Source organism: Eurosta solidaginis, chromosome 4 (assembly GCF_040869045.1).
Source record: "Eurosta solidaginis isolate ZX-2024a chromosome 4, ASM4086904v1, whole genome shotgun sequence".
Classification (NCBI taxonomy): Eukaryota; Metazoa; Arthropoda; class Insecta; order Diptera; family Tephritidae; genus Eurosta; species Eurosta solidaginis.
Window position 1 is genome coordinate 176,574,337 of NC_090322.1, and position 22,640 is coordinate 176,596,976.

General features: G+C 42.3%; 2 protein-coding genes across 2 annotated transcripts in view; one reads left to right on the forward strand and one right to left on the reverse strand.

Annotated features, from left to right (window-relative positions):
- Positions 1-4,963: 4,963 nt before the first annotated feature.
- Positions 4,964-22,640, reverse strand: part of LOC137250697 (uncharacterized) — a 61,956-nt gene continuing 44,279 nt past the window's right edge. Inside the window, exons 2-4 of the mRNA XM_067783928.1 lie at positions 15,126-15,487; positions 14,928-15,041; positions 4,964-5,581 (exon numbers count right to left, since the gene is read on the reverse strand). Of these exons, the coding sequence (XP_067640029.1) occupies positions 5,439-5,581; positions 14,928-15,041; positions 15,126-15,487 (619 nt within the window). The 3' untranslated portion in view covers positions 4,964-5,438. The remainder of the gene's footprint in view (positions 5,582-14,927; positions 15,042-15,125; positions 15,488-22,640) is intronic.
- Positions 6,719-8,848, forward strand: LOC137248350 (uncharacterized). Its single transcript, XM_067779220.1, has 2 exons — positions 6,719-6,996; positions 7,045-8,848. The coding sequence occupies exon 2, from the start codon at positions 7,153-7,155 to the stop codon at positions 8,272-8,274; it is 1,122 nt and encodes a 373-aa protein (XP_067635321.1). The 5' UTR covers positions 6,719-6,996; positions 7,045-7,152; the 3' UTR covers positions 8,275-8,848.

Consider the following 22,640-nt stretch of genomic DNA (forward strand, 5'->3'; position numbering starts at 1 on the left):
AACGGCGTCCATCTATAGAACTTAGGCCCACGCCCTTTTAAAATACTCATTAATACCTTTCATTTGATACCCATATCGTACAAAATAAATTCTAGAGTCACCCCTGGTCCACCTTTATGGCGATATCTCGAAACGGCGTCCATCTATAGAACTTAGGCCCACGCCCTTTTAAAATACTTATTAATACCTTTCATTTGATACCCATATCGTACAAAATAAATTCTAGAGTCACCCCTGGTCCACCTTTATGGCGATATCTCGAAAAGGCGTCCACCTATAGAACTTAGGCCCACTCCCTTTTAAAATTATCATTAACACATTTCATTTGATACCCATATCGTACAAACAAATTCTAGAGTCAGGCCTGGTCCACCATTATGGCGATATCCGTAAATGGCGTCCATCTATAGAACTATGGTCCACTTCCTCTTAAAATACTCTTTAATACCTTCCATTTGATACACATGTCATACAAACACATTCCAGTGTTACCCTAGGTTCTTTTTACAACATGGTGATTTTCCCTTACTTTGTCTCCACAGCTCTCAACTGAGTATGTAATTTTCGGTTACACCCGAACTTAGCCTTCCTTACTTGTTAAATGTAAGCTTTAGCTAATGCACAAACCAGGAAATAACTTTAAAAGAGCTTGATGTCAATTTTAAAACAGGGTAGTGTGGATAAAAAGTTTTTTTTTAATAATTTGGGAATTATAGACTCTCATACAAAAAAAAATTTTATTTTATTAATTAATGACTGTTGATCGTAGTGCGGAAGGCTTTTCGTAGTCGCCGTATCTAACGCCGCTTATAAAACCAAGGCTATTTCAGCCATATATATTAAGCAAAATTTGGCTGGCATACCGACTTTATTTTCGGTGTTAACGCTAGACAACCCATTTTATTCTTTTCCCGAAATCATAACTAAAATTAATCTGTTTTGCTCATGAAATTTTTCAAAATTCTTACGGAAATAATCATGAAACTATTCAGAAAATATTCGTGCTTGATGTCGAATCTTATAACAATCCCAAATTGGTTTCGAAATACCCTCGTAAGATTAGCCTGAAATAATACCCAAGAGACACTGAAATTTTTCCAAATTGGTCCTAAATTATTCAGAAAATAACAGGAAGTTATCCCCATTTTTTTTTTTCAAAATTGCTTCGAAATAGTTTCTTATTGATCCTTAAAATAATCCTGAAAGTTTCCTTAAGCCAGCGCCAATTGTTCGCAAAACAGTCCCGAAGTAGTCCCAAAATGATCTGGAAACATACGATACAGTTCCTTCGAAGTCCCTCAATCTGTTGCGCATGTACAAAGGTGGAACTTAGTTCCAGAAATAAACAGATCCTACAGGCTGCCGGATTACTGTAGCGTTTTCCAAGCGGAAATATTAGCCGTAACCAAAGCAGTAGAAACACTGTAAGAGAATAGCTTAAGCTGCAACCTTGTTAACTTTTATATTGACAATCAAGCAGAAATTAAGGCAATAATCTCGCTTAGCACAGCATCTATATGCGTGTTAGAATGTAAGCAGTCTATGGAGATAATTGGGACAGGGAGAAGCGTACATCTATATTGGGTCCCATAGCATATGGGAATAGATGGTATTGAACAAGCGGATGAACTAGCTAAAAGGGGCGCATACCCCGAAGCTTGCTCCGTAGACGCCCCAATTAGATTGGGCGAGATTAAGCGAAGGCGAGAGGTGCACATGATCGACCAAGCGGGAAAGGCGTGGGTTCAAGCGCGGAGCTGTAAAGTGTCGAAGATTATGTATAGGTCTTACAACCTTAGGCTATCATTAAAAAGAGAGGACTCATGACGGGTGTTCTGACTGGACACTGGCTTCTGGCGTCACACGCCTTTAAATTAGGCTTGGCCAGTGATAGCAGATGTAGGAAGTGCGGGTTGGAGGAGGAAACGATCGAGGACGTTCTCTGCTCGTGCCCTGCGCTTGCCAGGCTAAGACTCCAGCTATTAGGAGTGATACAGCTGTCAGATCTAGAAGCGGCAAGTGTCTTAAGTCCTAGGAAGCTTCTAGTATTTACCAAGAGGACGGAGTTGTTTTATAACATAGGACCTGGTTTTTGATAGGAGTTTTCAGTTTTGTCATTAGAACAAATTTCTGGTAACACTACGGAGTCATTCAGTCTATGTGAGGTCCTCATGGACCGGCCAGTTCAACCTAATCTAGTTCCATTTTAGTTGATATGCATGTGCATCCACCTTTTACTGAATAACATGATGCGTCCAGCTTTAATTGAATGGGCTGTTTTTTTATGGAAAAATACAATGGTTCCCCGTTTTATTATATGAATTGTATGAATCGATGTGTCCTCTCATTCTAATGGAAAAGAAGATAAGTCCCGTTTTTACTGCCCTTTTCCGTTTATTTTCTTTTTACTTCATTTTTTTCACATTTATTTTTGCTTTTCTTTACTCTTTTTTCTTGAAAGAGTTCTGGGAGCTACAATTGAGCCGGAGGGTTGGCGCCAGGGTGCAGAAATTGCAGAACATACTATACACGTGTTTACCGATTGTTCCAAAGTAACGGAAGGGGTCGGGTCTGCTGAAAAAATAGCAGATCCTACAGAAATAAGTAGATCCTACAGGCTGCCAGATCACCGCAGTATCTTTCAGGCGGAAATTATAGCCGTGAAGAAAGCAGTAGAATTTCTGGAGGAAGTGAGCTTAAGCTGCAGTCGCGTCAATATTGACAGTCAGGCGGCAATTAGGGTAATAATTTCACACAGTACTCTATCTATAAGTGTTCTGGGATGAAAAGAAGCATTGTAATAACTTCGTTCAAGTCAGACCTTACATCCATACTTGAGTTGTCAAAGAAGCAGAAGCGACGGTAAACGTCCAAATCCGTTTTGGGAAAATCAAATCAATCAAGAGTTTCATATGATCCTTCAAGCAGGAAAGGCGCGGCGGAAGCGCGGGCTGAAAATTTTTAAGGTCATGTGCAAATCCTATGATATAAGACTCACAACGTGGCTCACATATCTCAAGAGAGAAGACTTGTTAGTAACAGTACGTTATGTGTTCGTATCGTGCGCTCGCGAGGTCGAGGCTCCAGGTACTGTGGGCGGCGAAATTGCCAGAATTGCTAGTTCCTTTGGTTGTCAAACAAATTTTGTTAATATTATGGACAAATTCAGTCTATATGAGTTCTTCATTAACCATACAGTTCAATCCAATCAACCCATTTCTCTTTGTTCATATTTATTCTCTTCATTTCCATTAACTAATTTGGTGTCTGATTGCGCTCATGACATGTACCTAATTAAGACAATGTTGACAAACTTCACAGTGCTCACATAGTTTAAACCGCGAATTTCTGAACTCTTCCGTAACGTGAGCAAACCCTAAGGAACTTCTTATCATTTTTTTTTTTTATTAATACACTAGCTTTACCAGGCGCACGTTGTTACGCCCGAGATCGAATGGAGGTTGCGTTATTTTTTCTGTTTTGTTTGTTGATAATTTAATTTATTGTTCTGTAAATTGAATTGAATTTTGTACGCATATTTGATGAAATTTTTTGTTAAAACATTTTATTCTTGTATCTTATAGTATCTTATTTTATATTATTGTATTGCTTTTACCGCTGATGATTGTTGCTTTGATTACATTCCGAAGAAGCATGACTGGTGGGCCAATTTTCAAAGTTGATATATGCGCAGGCATTCCTTTTGGTTCTAAGGAGTATAGAAATTCATTTGGATAATTCACAATTTTATCTTCATCTGTAACTGTGTCGATCGATTTATATTTCGTCACTTCACCAGGAAATTGATTTTGAAAGCGATCATTGATTTTGTTAACATGATCATTTTTGGAAGCTAAGATAGTTCTTTCGCATAGCCAAAAAACAAAAACATTTAAATTTAAAATTCTTAATTCTGAAATATGAAAAACTTTCGTCTTGATCGAAGGAACCTCGAGCCAAAATTTGGTGATGATCGAAGTATAGCAAATACGTTTTCATAGGGAACACACACAGGATTTGATTATTATAGAAGATGAAGATAGACGGAAGCTAAACGATTTTTTTAACAGCGGCAGATTACTAAACGTCCAAAAGGCATAACAGCTACACTCAACAATGCAGTCAAATTTTAGGTGTTAAAATAACTTAAGTTTGTACGGCAGCCATAGTTTTTCCCCATTCCACATTTTACTGGAGGTTTTAGGACTTAACGTGACATAGCTCCTTACCAATTTTAATTATCCTACCATTACGACATCCAGATATATGCAGTATAATATATTCCATTTGTATGGGAGGTGCCACGCCCCCTTTTTGCCAATTCCATATTTTCTTGGTGGTGTTAAGGATTGACCTCAAATAACTCCTTACTGAATTTCAATGTTCTGGCATGTATACCTTCAAAGTTATGCAGTACCAAAGATTCCATTTGAATGGGAGGTTCCACGCCCCCTTTTTCCCAATTCCGCATTTTCTTGGTGGTGTTAGGGATTGACCTCATATAACTCCCTACTGAATTTCAATGTTCTGGCATGCACACCTTCAAAGTTATGCAGTACTAAAGATTCCATTTGAATGGGAGGTTCCACGCCCCCCTTTTCCCAATTCCGCCTTTTCTTGGTGTTCTGGCATGTATACCTCCAAAGTTATGAATTACTAAAGATTCCATTTGTATGGGAGGTGCCACGCCCCTTTTATATATCGAAATTTTTTTTAGCCTAAAATCTTCCCGTTGATCGAAGGAACCCATAACCAAAATTTGGTGATGATTGATGAGTGGGAAATACGTTTCCATAGCGAACACACACATACACAGTATTTGATTTTTATATATAAATAGCTAAACCGATTTGGGATTTCAAATTCAACTAACCATCATCTCTCCTTCCTGTATCTTTCCTAAAATGTCATGGCAATCTGTCGAGCCGTTCTCGAGTTATGGAGTGACAATCAAAATGTACACTTCTTTTTATATATATAGATTTTCTGGTTTATTGTAATCTTTTGCGACAAATGTATGGAATTTACAACGACAGCACATATAAATGTACATATGTGGTATATACAGTAAAACATATACATCGAAAATACCTTAATAATGTATAAACTAATAAAATCATAATTGGATAAAACATATTTTAAGCAGCTTTTAGATAAGTGGCAAAACTAATAAAAATAAAGAAATTAAAAAAAAATGTTAAGGAAATTAAAAAACTTACAGCTAATTACAGAAAATCTTCTTAGATGAAATACAGAAAACAAACAGTTTGAAAAGACTTGCGATCACATAACATAAAAAGGATACGCGGAAAATAGTCTACAACTAACAAGGCTCAGCTGGTGTCTGTTTTGCTTTAGAAGTGTCTTTTTTTTAATTTAGTTTAAGTAATAGAAACTTTTTCCGAAAATAAAAATTCGCTCATTTTTTTAAAGCGCCTCTAATTGCGCTTCCGCAGAGCCAAACGTGCATGTGGTAGACGTCTCGCTTGTTCCTTTGGCTCATGCTCGGATTCTTCAGCGGCAGCATCATCAGCGGGCGCGGGTTCGGGTTTGCCAGGTTTCGATAACTTGCGGCGACTCACTACAAAGAAAGAAAAACATATTGAGGCGAATATTAGCAGTTCTATATATCACTATGCTGCTACAAAATAAATGTACAACAACAATAAAGCAAGCAGCCACACTTATGTACATGTACACATTAAAGCAAGCAGTCATACTCATATACATGAACACATCAAAGCAAGCTGCCGCACATACACATAACCAGCAGCTTGAAGAAAGAGAAATAATCACACATCACGTTATCATCAGCTAAGAGTAGAAGTTGTTACTCACGCACAGCACACTCATAACCAAGTATGAGATACAACTGTTCTAGAAGGCATGAGAGAAGTCTAGACCTTAGGAGAAATATGCGAACGAGGCAACAGAGACAATAAAAGTAGCGCAATCTGAGGAATATATTTCAGTTTGATTATAAACGCTATAATTGAAGAACACCAGTATTGTAATTGCCACAGTAGAATTGTAAATAAAGGAAAATTTGCCATACCGAATATCTGAGTTATTTATTCGACAGTTCAGCGATTCGAACGTTAGCAGAAAGTGGAAAATAATCGAAATCCCGAAAATTCGCTACAATATCTAAAAAAAATTTAATAATTTTTCAATAGACTTTGCAAAGAAAAATGAAATCAAAAAGTAGTATTATGATGATTAATTAGATTAGATTATGTTTAAATAATATTATTTGTTGCCTTTTAATGAAAAATAATTAGGGATTTGCGTTTAGTCAATTAGTCAAACTTTTTAATTAAACAAAAATAATAATTAAGAACTATTAATAAAATAATTAGTTTTGCGATATTTACTAATTAATTTATTTTGATTTGATTAATGAAATTATTAATTAAATTAAGTAATTATTAAGCTACTAATTGTAAAGAAATTAAATTTCTGAAACAGAGCTATTAAAGAAACGATTAAAAGCCACATCATGATTAATTTGCGATTGATTAAATAATGGAAATCGGGATGTGATATATAAAAAAAATAAAATATGTTTGAAGCAGACCTTTAAAAAAAGATAAAAAATTATAATGATGAATATTATATAAGAATGTAATAAATTGTTTTAACTTTTTCTTGTTACTGTGTCGATTTATAGTTAATTATAAGTTTTATAGATCAAAATCTCTGGTAACCTTTCCGTGCGCGGACGTGTTTTTGATCGCTCTTCGAATTGTTATTCTTTTTACTTTGTAAACAAGTTTTATCATTTATAAATATTTATTCATATAATAGAAAACAGTTTATAAGTTTAATTTGGTATTAAATCTTTACACAGTGCAATATACATAGTGGCTTTTTGTGCAATTTAAACATTCAGTCTGTGTGTTCATATATCATAGATTTTCACAAAAATTTGTGATAACTGCATACCTTTTTGTTGGTAGCTGCTATTAGCAAGTCATTGTGTGCCCTTTTTGCTTTGTGTTGTGTTCGATGCTAGCTATACGCTGTCTTGCGATTTGCATCCAGTGCTCCAAAATAACTCTCGCCCATAATTTTTGAACAGCTGTTCAATTTATCCTATACTCATAGTTTCTTTTGCCTATTTTTCTTTTGGGTTTGTTTAACTTTGCAATTATGTTGGATTGCTGTGTCAAGAAGTGCACCAATCAAAAGAAAATTTCCCGTGGTGATACTTATGTTTGTTGTTGGCTCTGTGATAATATGGCTCATGTTATCTGTGCCGGTTTCTCTCACATAGGTGGTCGGGTGGTTGACCTAATATCCAGCAAAATTGGACTGAACTGGACATGTCATGATTGTCGTTCCGTAGAAAATGACATGCGAGCTTTTATGAGGCAAACTCAGAAAGAGTTCAACAACATTTTTATTGAGTTTCGTGACCTTAACGAAAGATTCAAAACGATGGAGGCTCACTTTAAAAAATTGAAAGTGATATCTGAATCCCCAAAACGTAAGAAATGTATGCCCAACAATAACTCCAACTTGTCTTCGAGTCAGGGGCAAAGCTGTCCTCCTACGAATGTCCCTTCAACCGCGGTGACTGATACGAACAGGCTTACCAAAGACGTTATGAACAATGCAGCTCAGGAATCTCCACAAGAATCTCCACAAGGTTGTGTCGAGACTTCCAGTGAGACGATCTCTGGCAAATTAAACGATGCACGAACTAATAGTGGTACCTTTGCGGCTGTTTGTTCTACGTCACCAATGTTGATTTCGCTGGACTCCCCAATTCATCCTACACCTCCACCGGTATCTTTAGCTCCAACAATAACAGTTACCGATACTGGGGTTGTTGCTACCGATACAAGTGTACCTGAAAAAAATAGTACGGGCTCGATAACCAACGCTATAACGGCCGCACCTTCCCAGCTCTCTGGTGCGCTATCCGCTACTCCTTTGCAGGTGACTGCCGTGCCACCTCGTAGGGCTGTATTTGTGTCCCGATTACACGCCTCGCTTACCGAAAATGACATTGCTCATTACGTTTGCTCTAAACTTGGTGTTGCACCCACTAGTAACATCAATGTGTATAAATTTAACTTTAAATATGAGAGAGACATCTCCTCATTTAAAATATCCCTTTCAGATGAATATTTCGATAAGGTACTTGATTCCTCTTTTTGGCCCAAGCATACTGTGGTTCACTTGTTCACGAGAAAGGCGAGGGCCGAACCTGTTTTATTACAGCCAAAAAACGGTATGACGAACACAGTAATAACAACACAAAGGTAATTGCTGATCTGTCCCGTCTTCTCATTAATTACCAAAATGTTCGTGGTTTACGATCAAAATTTGTTCCATTCTTCCTTAATTCTTTCAACTTTTCTGCACAAGTTGTAGCTTTTACGGAGACCTGGCTAAAGCCTGATAATTACAATTCTGAGGTTTTTTCAAATAAATATGCTGTTTATCGGCGTGATCGCATCTCTAGAGCGGGAGGTGTCCTTATTGCTGTTGAATCTAACCTATCGTCTGAGTTGATTTCGCTGGACAATATCCCTCATATCGAATTCATAGCAGTTAGGCTTTCATTCGGTAGCTATAGCGTAATTGTTTGCTGTTCGTATATACCACCTCGTTCGGATATGGATGTTTATGCTAGTCATAGCTCGGCCATCTGTGATTTGCATTCGCAGTTGGGAGATAACGATCGACTTGTTGTTGTTGGTGACTTTAAATTGCCAACAGTTAGTTGGGTTAATATAAGTGATTCAAACTTTTTAACTCCCACTGCTCAACATGAGTTTCTCAATTGCTTGTTAGACTCATCTCTTTTACAGATTAACAATGTTCCAAATAGTGGAAATAAAATGCTCGATTTAGTATTTGTGGATGGCTCTGTGGGTACTGCCCTTACGCGAATACCACCTTTATCTCTTCCAGAAGACCCTCTTCACCCTACACTAGAGATATCACTTGATATCAGCCTACCCCGTAGGATTCAAGTACAGTCTCGTCCCCGATCTAGATGCTTCTACAAAGCGAATTTCATTATGCTCAATGATCTGTTGGCTTCCCATGATTGGTCGGATCTCTATGCTTGCACTGATGTCGATTCGGCTATCTGTATATTTTACAGTACGCTTGATGGCTTCTTTGATACCTGCATTCCTACTCGCTATACCCTATGTTCGAATAAGCCCCCTTGGTTTTCAAGGCAACTTATCAGACTTAGTAACATTAAATCTAGGCTTTATAAGAGGTTCAAGAAATCTGGAGCATCTGCAGACCTCTCTAAATATCTAATAGCTCTTTCTAAATTTCACCGTTTTAATCAGCTTTGTTATAAAAATTACTTGAGTTGTTGTAAAGCCCAATTTTTTAGAAGTCCAAAAAAATTTTACAGTTTCGTAAATTCAAAGCGGAAAACTTCTGGGTATCCTTCCTCATTAACCTTTGGAGGTAAAAAAGTTTGCACTGATGACGACGTTGCTGAACTATTTTCTGAGTTCTTTAAGTCCACGTATTCATCCAGTGGTTTTCATTCCGGTCAATATCCCTATCACTTAGATAGCTCAAATTACATTAGGAATCCTGCTATTGATGGTAATATTGTTCTTCAGGGTCTTCAATCTTTGAAGCCCACCTTTTCTCCGGGACCGGACGGTGTTCCTAGTTGCGTGCTTAGGTACTGCGCCGAAAACATGTATGAGCCTATTTTAAAATTATTTGAGCTATCTCTGGGATCTGCGTCATTCCCGGCACTTTGGAAACAGTCTTTTATTATACCCCTGCATAAAAAAGGTAAAGTTGAAAACTACAGGCGTATTGCTAAACTTTCAGTCATTCCTAAAGTCTTTGAACATATTGTCACCAGTCAACTGCAATATCAGTGTTCTAGTCTTTTATCTGCATGCCAACACGGTTTTATTCGTCAAAGGTCAACCACTACAAATTTGCTTGTATTCACCTCTATAGTTATGGAAGGATTTTTAGCGAACAAGCAAACGGATGTCATCTACACGGACTTCAGCAAAGCATTTGATACCGTCAACCATGAGTTGCTTATTCATAAGCTTGATTTACTGGGCTTTCCGTTTCACCTATTAATGTGGCTGAAAAGCTATCTTTCTAACCGGACCCAAAAAGTCCTGTTCAAGTGCAATCTGTCGGAATCGTTCGGAGTTTCCTCCGGCGTACCCCAGGGAAGTCATCTAGGCCCTTTGCTCTTTGCCCTTTTCATTAATGACTTGCCACAGACAATATTATATTCCCATACTATAATGTATGCGGATGATGTAAAACTTTGCTACACTTACTGTCCTACCGATTTGAGTTCCTTGGATCTTCTTCAGGCCGACTTGGACTCGTTCCAATGTTGGTGCACAACAAATTTACTAGCTTTAAATTGCTCTAAATGTAAGTATATGACATTTCACCGAGTGAAGCCAGCATTGAAATCTTAGGTAATAGATGGTACGCCTTTGGAGCGTATATCTATTGCAAATGATCTAGGTGTCCTTTTTGATCCGAAATTGAATTTTAACATGCATATTTCATCTATAGCCAACAAAGCTTTGGGTTTACTTGGATTTGTTAAAAGATGGGCTAAAGAGTTCGATGATCCGTACCTCACTAAGGTTCTTTACACATCGCTGGTTCGTCCAATACTCGAGTATTGCTCATGCGTTTGGTCCCCTGTTTCTCAAAAGCATATAAAGCGTCTTGAGTCAGTTCAAAAGCAATTTTTGATATTTGCATTGCGCGGCCTTAATTGGGACTCAAGTCTCCACCTTCCTCCATACAGAAGTAGACTTCTTCTTATTAACTTACCCACTCTGGAAAATCGGAGAATATTACTGGGGGTATTGTTCATCCATAAGCTCATTATTGGAGAAATTGATTCCGCGGACCTCCTCAGCCGCTTGTTTTTTGCGGTTCCCCTAGAGTATCCAGACACTACGTTCCTTTCTATTTACCCCTTTGTCGACGAAACTTTGCTAAAAATAATCCTCTTCTTATCTGGTGCGCGCACTACAATGACTTGTATAGCTGCATCAGTCTTGAATGTACTTTTGCCACTATACGTAATGCAATACTTGCCTATCTAATTTAAGAGATACAAGCTAATTTAATTTGCCGGCATTTTATTCCTTCGATAAAAACCGGGAACTATTTCGCTTAAGGATGGAGGAACATTTATCAACATGTATCATTAAGAAGGAACAAGACAGTACTGTGTTGATTGGAATCTGGTGCATTCCAACAACGTAAAAAACATGCTTTTTCATGAGTCACTGACCGGAATCGTATGCATTCCGGCAGTATAATCTTATGGGTCAGGCATCGAGCTGATTGGAATCCGGTGCATTCCAACAACACGGGTCATGTTTTTATGCCTTGTGATGGCGTATCCTCTTTACACTACTCTTAGCACTGCCGGATTCCCATGACATGCTGATTGGAATCTTGATGCATTCCAACAGGGAGATTGGAATCCACTGCATTCCGATATCATGCTGAGCGGAATCTGATGCATTCCGCCAGTATAAGATTTCGGCATAAGATCTTATTTCTACTCATATTTCTTATTATTATTATATTTTGAAATTAAATAGTAATGTTCATTAATATTTCTTTGTTTGTAATATAACATTGTTGAAATCTCGATATATCTTAAATTTTATCTTTTGAGTTGTATATTTATATATCTTTTATATTATGCAGTCGACCATAGTTTATCGTCGACTTTAAATAATAAATAAATAAATAAATAAAAAAAAAGGTAAAAAACTTATAGTCCGACTTTCCTTATTTAAAATTTGATAGATAATTTGGCTCTTAAATAATAATAAAATTACGAGTATTAACATATTGATTTACTTTGATTTAATAATTTGAATTATTCAGTAAATTGAGTATACATTAACGAAGTATTCAAAAAAAAAATAATAATAAGCAGATTAAGAGAAATAAATAAGAATTTGCATTTAATAAATTGCTCGACATTCGCCTTATTCAAACCCTGAGATTAATAATTTAATTAAAAAAGTATCAACACTGATTTATAAAAAATGCTATTATAATGTATAAATGACTATTTATATTTTGATTTAGTTAATTTAATTATTTTGTAAATGAAGTAATCATTAAACAATTAATAATCATAAAAATAATTGAATAAGTTTAAAACAGATCTATTAAAGAAATTAAAAAAAATTAATAAAGGATTTGTAATCAATTAATTTATCGAACTTTTTCTCAATCAAAACTTGGTTAATAATTTAACGAGAAAATAATCAAAGCCGATGATTTACTCTCATTTAGTTAGTTTAATTATTCATCAAGCTAAGTAAAAATAAACTAAATTATCATAAATCGAATTAAATATTTTCAAAACAGATTGCGTTATATCAAATCTTTAGAAAAAACTTAATTAGAAAATAACCAACATTTAATTAATAATAATTTATTTAATTAATCATAAAAAATAATTAAACATTTTTGAATTACAACTTTTAAAGAAACAATCAAACAAATAATAGGGGATTTGAATTCAATCAATAAATCGACTTTTAAAAATTAAAAACCTGATTAATAATCTAATTAGAAAATAATCAACACCGTTTAGTAAAAAAGCTTATTTCGGCAATTATTTATACATTGATTTATTTTGATTTAATTAATTATACTATTCAGTAATGTAAGTAATCAAAAACGTGCCAATCAATGTTTTTTTTTTTTGTATTTTATTGGTTCATATTTATATGAGTGGTCTTCCAATAGTAAAGATTTTGATTAATCAAATAAATTATCCTTTATTATTGCAATAAAAACCGATTAATCGCAAATCACTAGAAATAATTAATTTGTAATTAGTTAATTAATCTTTCAACTTTAACTTAGGGAGGTGTTCGATTCTATTTGTTATTGTTGTAGTGGTAGGAAAAAACCTCTAAGGCTTGACTTGTGTTACCTCTCACCCCTTTTGCCAAATTCTAATCCAGTATATTTCCGTACAGAGACTATCGATAGTCTTGCCCACACGCGGAATAAAGAGCAACGGGGAAAGAAACAGGCCCGGGTTACTCGTTGTCCATTATCTTTTCTCGTTGCTCTCTCGCGTACTAAGCGGAAATAAAAATATGTTGGCGATATTGAGTTTTCCGTGTGTAAACAACGCCATACTAGCCTGGCTGCCACAAAAGCAATTCTTTTGACCACTCTCTAAAAATACTAACAATCCCACCTAACGTGAAGGAAAGCAGAGCATTGGTAAAGAGAAATATCAGGCATCATATCCATATATCGGGCTGCTAGATGTACGTTACTATGCTTTGAGACATCTGAGGCTTTGTGAAACTTCCAGATGTCGGGCAGCACGAACCAGTCTAAAATAAGAACGCATTTTTTTGCAACCCGCCCAAAATGAGTTTCTGTTTCCTTTCAACCATCTTCCTGTCCAAAATTAATGCCTGTTTCCTTTCAGCCAATTTCCGCACATATCGTTAAAAGGAATCCACATTTGCTCTGCGTGATATAGCCTATCTGCCAGTGTCTTTGATTGTGAAGATTGCTGTCCCTGGCCTAGCTTGCTCTTCTCCATCTGTCGCATAGAGACAATTTTTGTTTGCCCATTTAAATATATAAAAATAGTGCCGATTTTGAATATATTTTTTATATGTGATGGCCTTAAAGAGCTTCTGGCTTGGTTAGCTTGCCTTTTTTACTACCCTTCCCGGAGATACCAGTCCATCTTTTCGCCAATTGGTTGGGCTGGTCAGTCAAAAAAAAAACACTTTCCAACCCTTTGGTGCAGACTAGTTACGGTTGGGCTGGGTGGTCTATTTAAGATAACGGTAACGTAAGCGATACCTACTTGGAAAATCCATTAGAACCGATTTCGGCCCTTGATAAATCTTCCGAAGATCTTACTGAAGCAGGTCCGAAGCACTTTCGCCTTGATCTGATAATAGCTGCACGGTGAAGCACGAAGTGACTGGATAATTTCCCCTCTTCATCCTCTATTCAACTGCAACAGGAGGAATTTTCCAATAGATGAACCAAATCGACCCACTGAACCGAATAATTTAGGTAGACCATCTGCTATATCATTCTGGACAGAAGGATGTCAACCTCCAGAGGTAGTGCTTGTGCATTTATTTAGCTAACTTAAGACACATCCACATAGGTTACCATTGGAACTCTGGATTCTCTAGAGCCCTCTAAGTCCGGTTCAAATGAAGCCATGTATGCAAAGACCTCTGCAGTATACTGGACCGAGAGATATTGCCATTATAAACGAGGTCAGCTACTCGCGGACCACTCTCGATCGCACCACCGTTAATTGCTTTAATTTGCTGTCCGAGTGGATGTTCATTTCCCTAATCTCATTAAGTAGCAATTGATAATATGCCTAATCGGGAGAACTTCCCTTTGAAGATACTACAGTCTTCTTCAAACTTGAAGTTTCGATTTGTATCGAGCTTCTGATAGAAACTCCCTATCATCATTCTCTTTCTACTATGAACCGTGAATGAGTCATCTGGTCCACTGTCCCAGAAAAGTTCCCTGGGGACAGTTCAAGTTAAAAATACCACACCCTTAATTACTCTGTAATGGGAATAATGTTTCCAGCCTCCTGTTATAGATTAATGGGGTCAGGGAAGTGTAATTCCGCTCCCACATAGAGTTATCTGTAAAAAACTTCCATTGTGACCAAAATGCTTCTGATTCCAAGTTCCAGTACTTTTGAGTCTTATGAACTAGTTGCAGTATCACATGTTTTAGGGGCCAGTGGTAACTGGGCATCAAACATTTCGGATTTTCTGATGTCTGCCATTTCCAGAAACATATAGTTTTATATCACATCATAATCAATATACTCGTTCCACAAATCTATCGTTATTAAAATTTTTGGGTAAATATGAATAAAAATTACTCACAAGCTGAACTGCCTGCTTTAAAACCTTTCGTTGGTGCTGGCGCAGATTCAGCACCCTCATCCACATCATCTTCATTTGCAGGTGCGGGTTTGCTCTTTGGTGTTGGCTTTTCAGCTGTTGCAAAAAAAAAGAAGAAGTAGAAAACAATTAAATAGTAACAATAACAACACTTTAACATTTTCTTCGCTGCAGACTTACATCTGTGTTTCTTGGCATCTTGTTGGCGACGCTTCAACGAATTCAAAAAATCGTCATTCGAACGGAATGGGCGTATTACGGGTCCTATCACTTTTTTTGGTGCCTCTGTTGTAGTTGTGGTTGAGCTAGAATTCTCAGCATCTTCGCCCTCGTCAGGATTATTTGGATATTCATCAGCATAATCTCCTTCTTCATCTTGTGGTGGTGGTGGCGGTGGTGTTGTTGTTGTTTTAGTAGCTGCTTTACCCACGCCTGGCCGACGAAGAGCCGGCCGTTTGGGGCCCGTTGCTGCAGTGCCCTCTTCTTGCGCATATGTGATCGAGAGAAGGCTGGCTAAAGCAAGCGCTACAAAAAAGAATGTGCTGCAATGGGAAAAGTAAAGTTGTTATTAGTACTATTTACTTGGTTAACAAAACTTATTAGTTAAGTATTTATTTAAGGTCATACAAATAACTTCTTTGATTGGGTCAATAAATTTTTCATAAATAGGTTAAGTTAGGTTAAGAGGGCGTGCGTGGGCATTACCCGTAGTTTCACTCGGAGACATTTTTGTCCATTGTGAGTGCTCTCAGTAAATACAGGGCAGCGGCAAATTCATTTAGCCCCATTACATCCTCAACTTGCTTTCCCTGATGAATCCAGAAGAAGCGCGACGTCCACCTTCCCAACCTCTGTCAGACTCTCGAAGAACCGTGACCCCAGAAATCTGAGCCTTCTTCTTTGAAGCGCCGGACATCGGCAGAGAAAGTGGTAGATCGACTCCTCTTCCTCCTCATCCTGACAGCTTCTGCAGAGGGAGCTTGTTGGTATTTGCCGCCGTCGGAGCATTGGTGCGATAGCACAATGTCCTGTGATGACACCCGTAAGTACCCTCACCACAGATTTGTTCAGTTTGAGAAGGAAGCTGGTGCTTTTCCTATCCAAGCATGGTCATAAGGACCTTAATCGATTCTCCCTAAAAGATAACTCAGCGGCGGTCGGACGGAGCTGTCCACCTCACTTATGTCTAAGTCGGAACCTTTCCTAGCCATCTCATCCGCGAGTTCATTCCCTTCAATGCCGCTGTGCCCGGGGACCAATCAAAGGGAGACATTGAGATGACTTGTAGAAGCCAGAGAGGCTCTACACCTCCGCACGATATCCGCTTTTATCATGTTGGACTCTAATTCCCTTAGGGCGCCTTGGCTCTCAACAAAGATTTGTAACGTAGCGTTACAATAAACCACTTGTACTTAGGCTTGTATAGCATAGTCAACAACCACTAATAGCAAACCAATGAAAAAGCACAATAATGGTGCGTTGACTTCTCAACCAGTTTCTATAGCATAGCCAAAAACCACTTGTATAGCATAGTCAACAACCACTGATAGCAAACGAATGAAAAAGCACAATAATGGTGCGTTGACTTCTCAACCAGTTTGCGGCACCACCCATATAAACATTGAATTTGCATTTTTGCAATTCAGTCCTCGCAGGTGAGCCAGCGGGAGTGGTTGTCTTTTTAAAGACAAAATTGCCACTCCGGCTAGCTAGCCGAGTGGAGGGGGGCGCTGTCATGGCGCGGGTCACCCTCCACCAGAGTTGGACGACGCGAGTGGTGTCTTCGGACTATCCTTCCCTCCGTCGCCCACCCTGGTGTTGAGCGGCCCGCTGCCTTAATGACCAAATAACCCCCCTCCCCGCGGCTCGGACTGAGCGGAAGGGGCGCTGTCATGGCGCGAGTCACCCTTCACCTGGGCTGGACGACGCGAGTGGTGTCTTCGGACTATCCTTCCCTCCGTCGCCCACCCTGGTGTTGAGCGGCCCGCTGCCTTAATGACCAAATAACCCCCTCCCCCCTCAGCTCTGATTTTAGTAGGCTGGCCGGAGCGGAGGAACCACTCCCTCTAGTTAGCTGGGGAGAAGAGGGTGCGGCCGTGGCGCGAGTCACCCCCTGCTGCACCAGGATGACGCGAGTGGTGTCTTCGGACTACCCTTCCCTCCGTCGTCCTGGTCTGGTAAGGAATGACTCGCCGCCCGAACGACCGCACGACCCCCTCTCCGCAGCTCTGGTTTCGGCCGTGAGCCGATGCGTGCGCACAAGGGGCTACCGCTGTGCCGTTAAGGTGCACTTCCCCTCCGCCACGGGTCGACCCACGGCGCCTCGGCTGGTACAACCCCACCCCCCTTACGCACCTTCTACTAGTGTGCAAGTAGGGAGGCGGGGGTGTCCAGCGGTGAAACCAGCACTAACCCGAGTCCTCGCAGTTTCTCCCGCAGGTGACTGACCCCGCCGATTACCGAGCCTGCCGAAGACGTTCGATCAGCCCGATCCCGCCGGACCGACCGACCAATACAAGTCCGCTGGTACGTCCATCCTATCCCGCCCGGAACACGCTGCCGCTGTCCAAGTAAACCCCGTCGCCAGCCCATCTCCCCTCTCACCACGGCCCTGGTACGCGCTCCGTAGCCCACCGCCGCATCGTCGCCCCTCTGGTGCCGCCGCTGCTACGACGACCGTTGGCCGTTCGCCATCCTACCGCCGTTAAGCCGCTGCATCCGTCGCGCCGCTGCTACGACGTCCGTTGGCCGTCCGACATCCTACCGCCGTTAAGCCGCTGCATTCGTCACGCCGCTGCTACGACGACCGTTGGCCGTTCGCCACCCTACCGCCGTTAAGCCGCTGCATCCGTCCCGCCACTCCGACGACGACCGTTGGCCGCTTGCCATCCTACCGCAGTTAAGCCGTTGCTTCTGTCCCGCCGCTGCTTCCGTACCGCCGTACCAGTCCGTCCGTTACCCGACCGTTCAGCCGCCCTACCGAACCTCCGTTAGTCGACGCTCCGCCCCCTCGCCATCTTGCGACGGAAAGCTGCTGTCCGCCTAATATCTCCAGCCGTGTGTGCGTGTGTTCGTAACACATAAATATTGTGTATTTATTCAGTAGGGGTTTGTGGGACCTTTACTCGACTCTGGATTGACTGAGCGTTACCCCAGCCTTAGACAAAACCCACCTCATAAATGGCGCCCGAGCAGGGACCCTCCTCCGCAGATGACCGTGGAAAAACAACTGCAACCACCACCAACACTGCCGGGGCGGGTTCAACGAAGACATCGCTAGAAACAACACACACACAGGCTCCGGAAGGCACGTTGCTGAACACCGACTCGCTCAATTGGATCTACCTACTTAGGAAGGAGAAGCTGATCGAGGAGTGTAAGGAACACCGAATCGACGTGGAAGGCCAAACCGTAGCCGAGCTGCGTCGCGCACTGAGTACTTACGTGCGAGCGAAACGCGCCAGGAAATCCAGTGAAGACCTGTTGAAAGAGCTGGAACGAGAAGTGAACGAGGAAGAGGGGAAGTTCGCTACGCTACCCCAGCCAACAACAAATCCGATCCCTTCAATCCAGATCCACAGCCCACAACCGCACGGAGGAAAGGGAGAGAACGCATTACCGAAACGAGACGAAATGAGCGACGGTGAACTTATGAATACCGTTCGCCGCTGGGACTTGCACTTTTCAGGGGAGGAGTCACTGCACGAATTTCTTGAGAGGATAGAGGAGCTTGCCGAATGCTACCGCATCCCCGTCGACCGACTCCTCCCAACACTGCCGGAGCTTCTACGTGGGAAAGCACTGCAATGGTACCGCGTCCGTAAGCAACACATACACCGCTGGAGTGATCTGCGGAGGGAGGTGCAAAATTTTTTTCTACCTAAGCGACACATACGACATTTGGAAGAGGCCATCCGACAACGCAAACAGCAAGGCCGAGAGAAGGCCAAGGACTACATCCTCGCACTGGAAACGCTGATCCGCCAACACCCGACGATGTGCGAAGAGAATCACCTCGAACGGATCTATGATGGTCTACGCGTGGAATACCGCCTTTTCGTCAAACGCAGCGAGTTTAGGACGATCGAGGAGCTCCTGGAGCTAACGGAAGAGTATGAGCTGTTAAGAGGCGAGGAAGCGAAACAGGGAAAAATGGTGGCCCACAGCCTATACCACCTACCCATGGAATACGACAGCAAAGAGTGCTGTTGGCGCTGCAAGGAACGCGGACACCACCGCTTCCAATGTAAGGGCCCCTGGAGGAAGTTCTGCTCCCGGTGTGGCCAAGACAACATCCTCTCCAGGGACTGCCCATGCCCTCCGACTAGCCCAATTACCGAGAACGCATCCCGAACGCCGTCCAACGCTATTAAAGGAAGCCGCCAAGCACCGTACGTCCGACCAGAGAAGCCGAGGGAACCACCCGCCAGCAAATCAACCGCAAAAACACAAGTAGATGGGCGATTCTATATACCAGTGGTCATCGAGGACATGAGCGTGCGCGCACTAGTGGACACCGGCGCCACCCTATCCTATGTAGATGATACCGTACGGAAACACCTAGAAAAGAACAACATCAAGGCACGCCCCAACAAGCGAAGTATTCAGCTGGCAGACCAAACGTGCGTCTTTACCTCAAATTCCTACCCGGCAAGGATTGTGTATCAAGGACGAGCCACAGACGCGATGCTGTCCGTTATCCCAAACTTGGCCGAACAGGTAATCCTCGGAATGGACTTCCTAAGAAAGAGGGGAATCATCCTCACGCTGGATGGCCAGCCGCTAGAGGCCACCGTGACCAAGAGAGCACCCGAACTGGATACGCTATGTGCATTGACGAGCCGAGAACACCTGAGCGACGAACAAAACACGGAACTGGGAAACTTCCTGGCGCATCACCAAAAGCGGTTTGGCGAAATCATCGGACCGAGCACTGCAGCCGAGCATACGATTCGTCTCAAACACAACCGACCGCTGAAGCAACGATACTACCCCCGCAACCCGGCCATGCAACAAGTAATCAACGAAGAGGTAGACGAGTTATTAGCCGGAGGAAGAATAGAACCATCGCGAAGCGCGTACAGCTCGCCAATCGTGCTAGTCCGCAAAAAACAGGGCACGTGGAGGATGTGCATAGATTACCGTCAGCTCAACGCCGCCAGCGAACCAGACGCTTACCCGTTGCCGCAAATTGGAGCCATTCTCGACCAGCTGAAAGAGGCGAAATTCATCTCGACCATTGACTTGAAGAACGGCTACTGGCAAATCCCGCTCGCCAGAGCATCCCGACCATACACCGCATTTACAGTTCCTGGCAGAGGGTTGTTCCAGTGGAAAGTCATGCCATTTGGCCTACACTCTGCTCCGGCTACCTTTCAACGCGCTCTGGATTCGATACTTGGGCCCGAACTCCAACCAAAAGTTTTCGCCTACCTGGACGATATCATCGTATTGGGAGATACCTTCGAAGAACACTTGGCGATCTTGAGGGAAGTGTTCGAGCGCCTACAAAGACACAGGATGCAAGTAAACTTCGAAAAGTGCAGCTTCGTCCAGCAACAACTTCATTACCTAGGACACATCATCAGTTCGAAAGGAATTCACACCGATCCAGCAAAAGTATCCGCTGTACAGGAGATGCCCGCACCGAAAACGCTCAAAGAGCTCCGCCGTTTTCTTGGACTCGCGTCTTGGTACCGCCGCTTCGTGGCAGACTTCTCTACGCTCGCCGCGCCGCTTAACCAACTGCTGAAAAAGGGACAAGTCTGGAAATGGGAGGCGCAGCAAAATCACGCTTTCAAAGCACTCAAGGATAAGCTTTCCAGCGCGCCAATACTTTGTTGTCCGGACTTCTCTCGACCGTTTTTTCTCCAGACCGACGCGAGCGGAGAGGGCCTGGGCGTCGTGCTCTATCAACGCCATTCCGACCACGAGAACGTAGTAGCTTACGCCAGCCGAAGCCTAACCCAGCTGGAAAAGCGATACTCGGCCACCGAACAGGAATGCCTAGCCGTGCTATGGGGTATCCGTAAGATGAGACCGTACCTGGAGGGGTATCACTTCACCGTCATCACCGACCACCACTCACTAAAATGGCTGCACTCGCTCCAGAACCCCTCTGGACGTCTGGCAAGATGGGCACTGGAATTGCAACAATATAATTTCGAGATAGAATACCGAAAAGGAGCACAGAACGTGGTAGCCGACGCACTCTCCCGCTGCCCGCTACAACACGCCGATGATGACATTTTGTACACCATAACCAACGGAACAAACGACTGGCACGAGAGGAAAGCAAGACAGGTGCGGGAAAAACCTCAAGCACATCCAGATTACCAAATCGTCGATAACCGACTCTTCCGCCACATTTCACCGAGAAATCAACTCTCGCGGTCACCGCAATGGAAGCTGTGCATCCCAGCCGACCGACGAAAGGACGTACTACAAGAAGTCCATGACGCCGCCGCCGCCGGACATCTCGGGGTGAAGAAGACGCTTAAGAGAGCACAACAGAACTATTACTGGCCCGGGATGTTCCGCGATGTTCTCAAACACGTACGGAAGTGTATCAGATGCGCAGAATACAAAGTCGAGCAAAGACGCCCAGCAGGATTGATGGCAACCATGCAATCATCACGGCCGTGGGAAATAGTAACCGCTGACTTCGTGGGACCACTGCCCCGTTCTAAGCAAGGAAATACTTGTCTCCTCGTCATGGTGGATAAATTCTCCAAGTGGGTGGAGTTGATCCCAGTGCGCCAAGCGACAACGACAAGCGTAATCAAAGCACTCCAAGAAAGAGTCATATACCGATTTGGCTGCCCGAAAACCTTCCTCACCGACAATGGTAAACAATTCGTCGGGAAGGCATTAGCAGCGTTTTTGAACGACCACCGCATCGATCACAAGTTTACGGCAGCTTACGCCCCGCACGAAAACCCCACCGAGCGAACCAACCGAGTCGTGAAAACCATGATAGCTCAGCGATGCAAGGACGACCACCGCACCTGGGACCAGGAGATTCCGCAAATAGCATTCGCGATAAACACGGCTAGCCACGAGTCGACAACAGCATCAGCAGCAGAAATCAACTTCGGTAGAGACCTTACAGCACCGCAGCAAGTGCGCACGGAGGGAGCAGTACCAGCAGAGCCACCAACCGTACCACCGTCCATCACCAAGTTATGGGACGAGATAAAAGGGCACCTAGCCAAAGCTTCAAAGCAACAGAAAAAACACTACGACTTACGCAGACGGCAATGGAAGCCACGCATAGGCGAGCAGGTGATGAAAAGGGACCACCCACTCTCATCCGCGGCCGACAAATTCGCCCAGAAGTTAGCACCAAAATTTTCCGGCCCGTACTTGGTGATGGAATATGTTTCCACGAACACGGTGAAAGTAGGCCACCCGGGGCAAACAAAGCAACAACACGCGCACTTGCAAGATTTAAAGCCGTACAAATTCTAAACAACCCTCGTTTTGCTTACTCATTGCAGGAACCAACTGTCCAACAATGAGTCGAAAACAGCGGCAACACACACCACCGGACTCACCGAAACCGATACGCCCGTGGCGCCCGCCGTTTGAGGCAACAGTGTGGCCGGCAAACAAACCAAAGATTCAGAGAATCCAAATTTTTCATGGGCCACCAATAGAGCAACTAATGGCCATAAAAGAAGACCCGCAACCAGA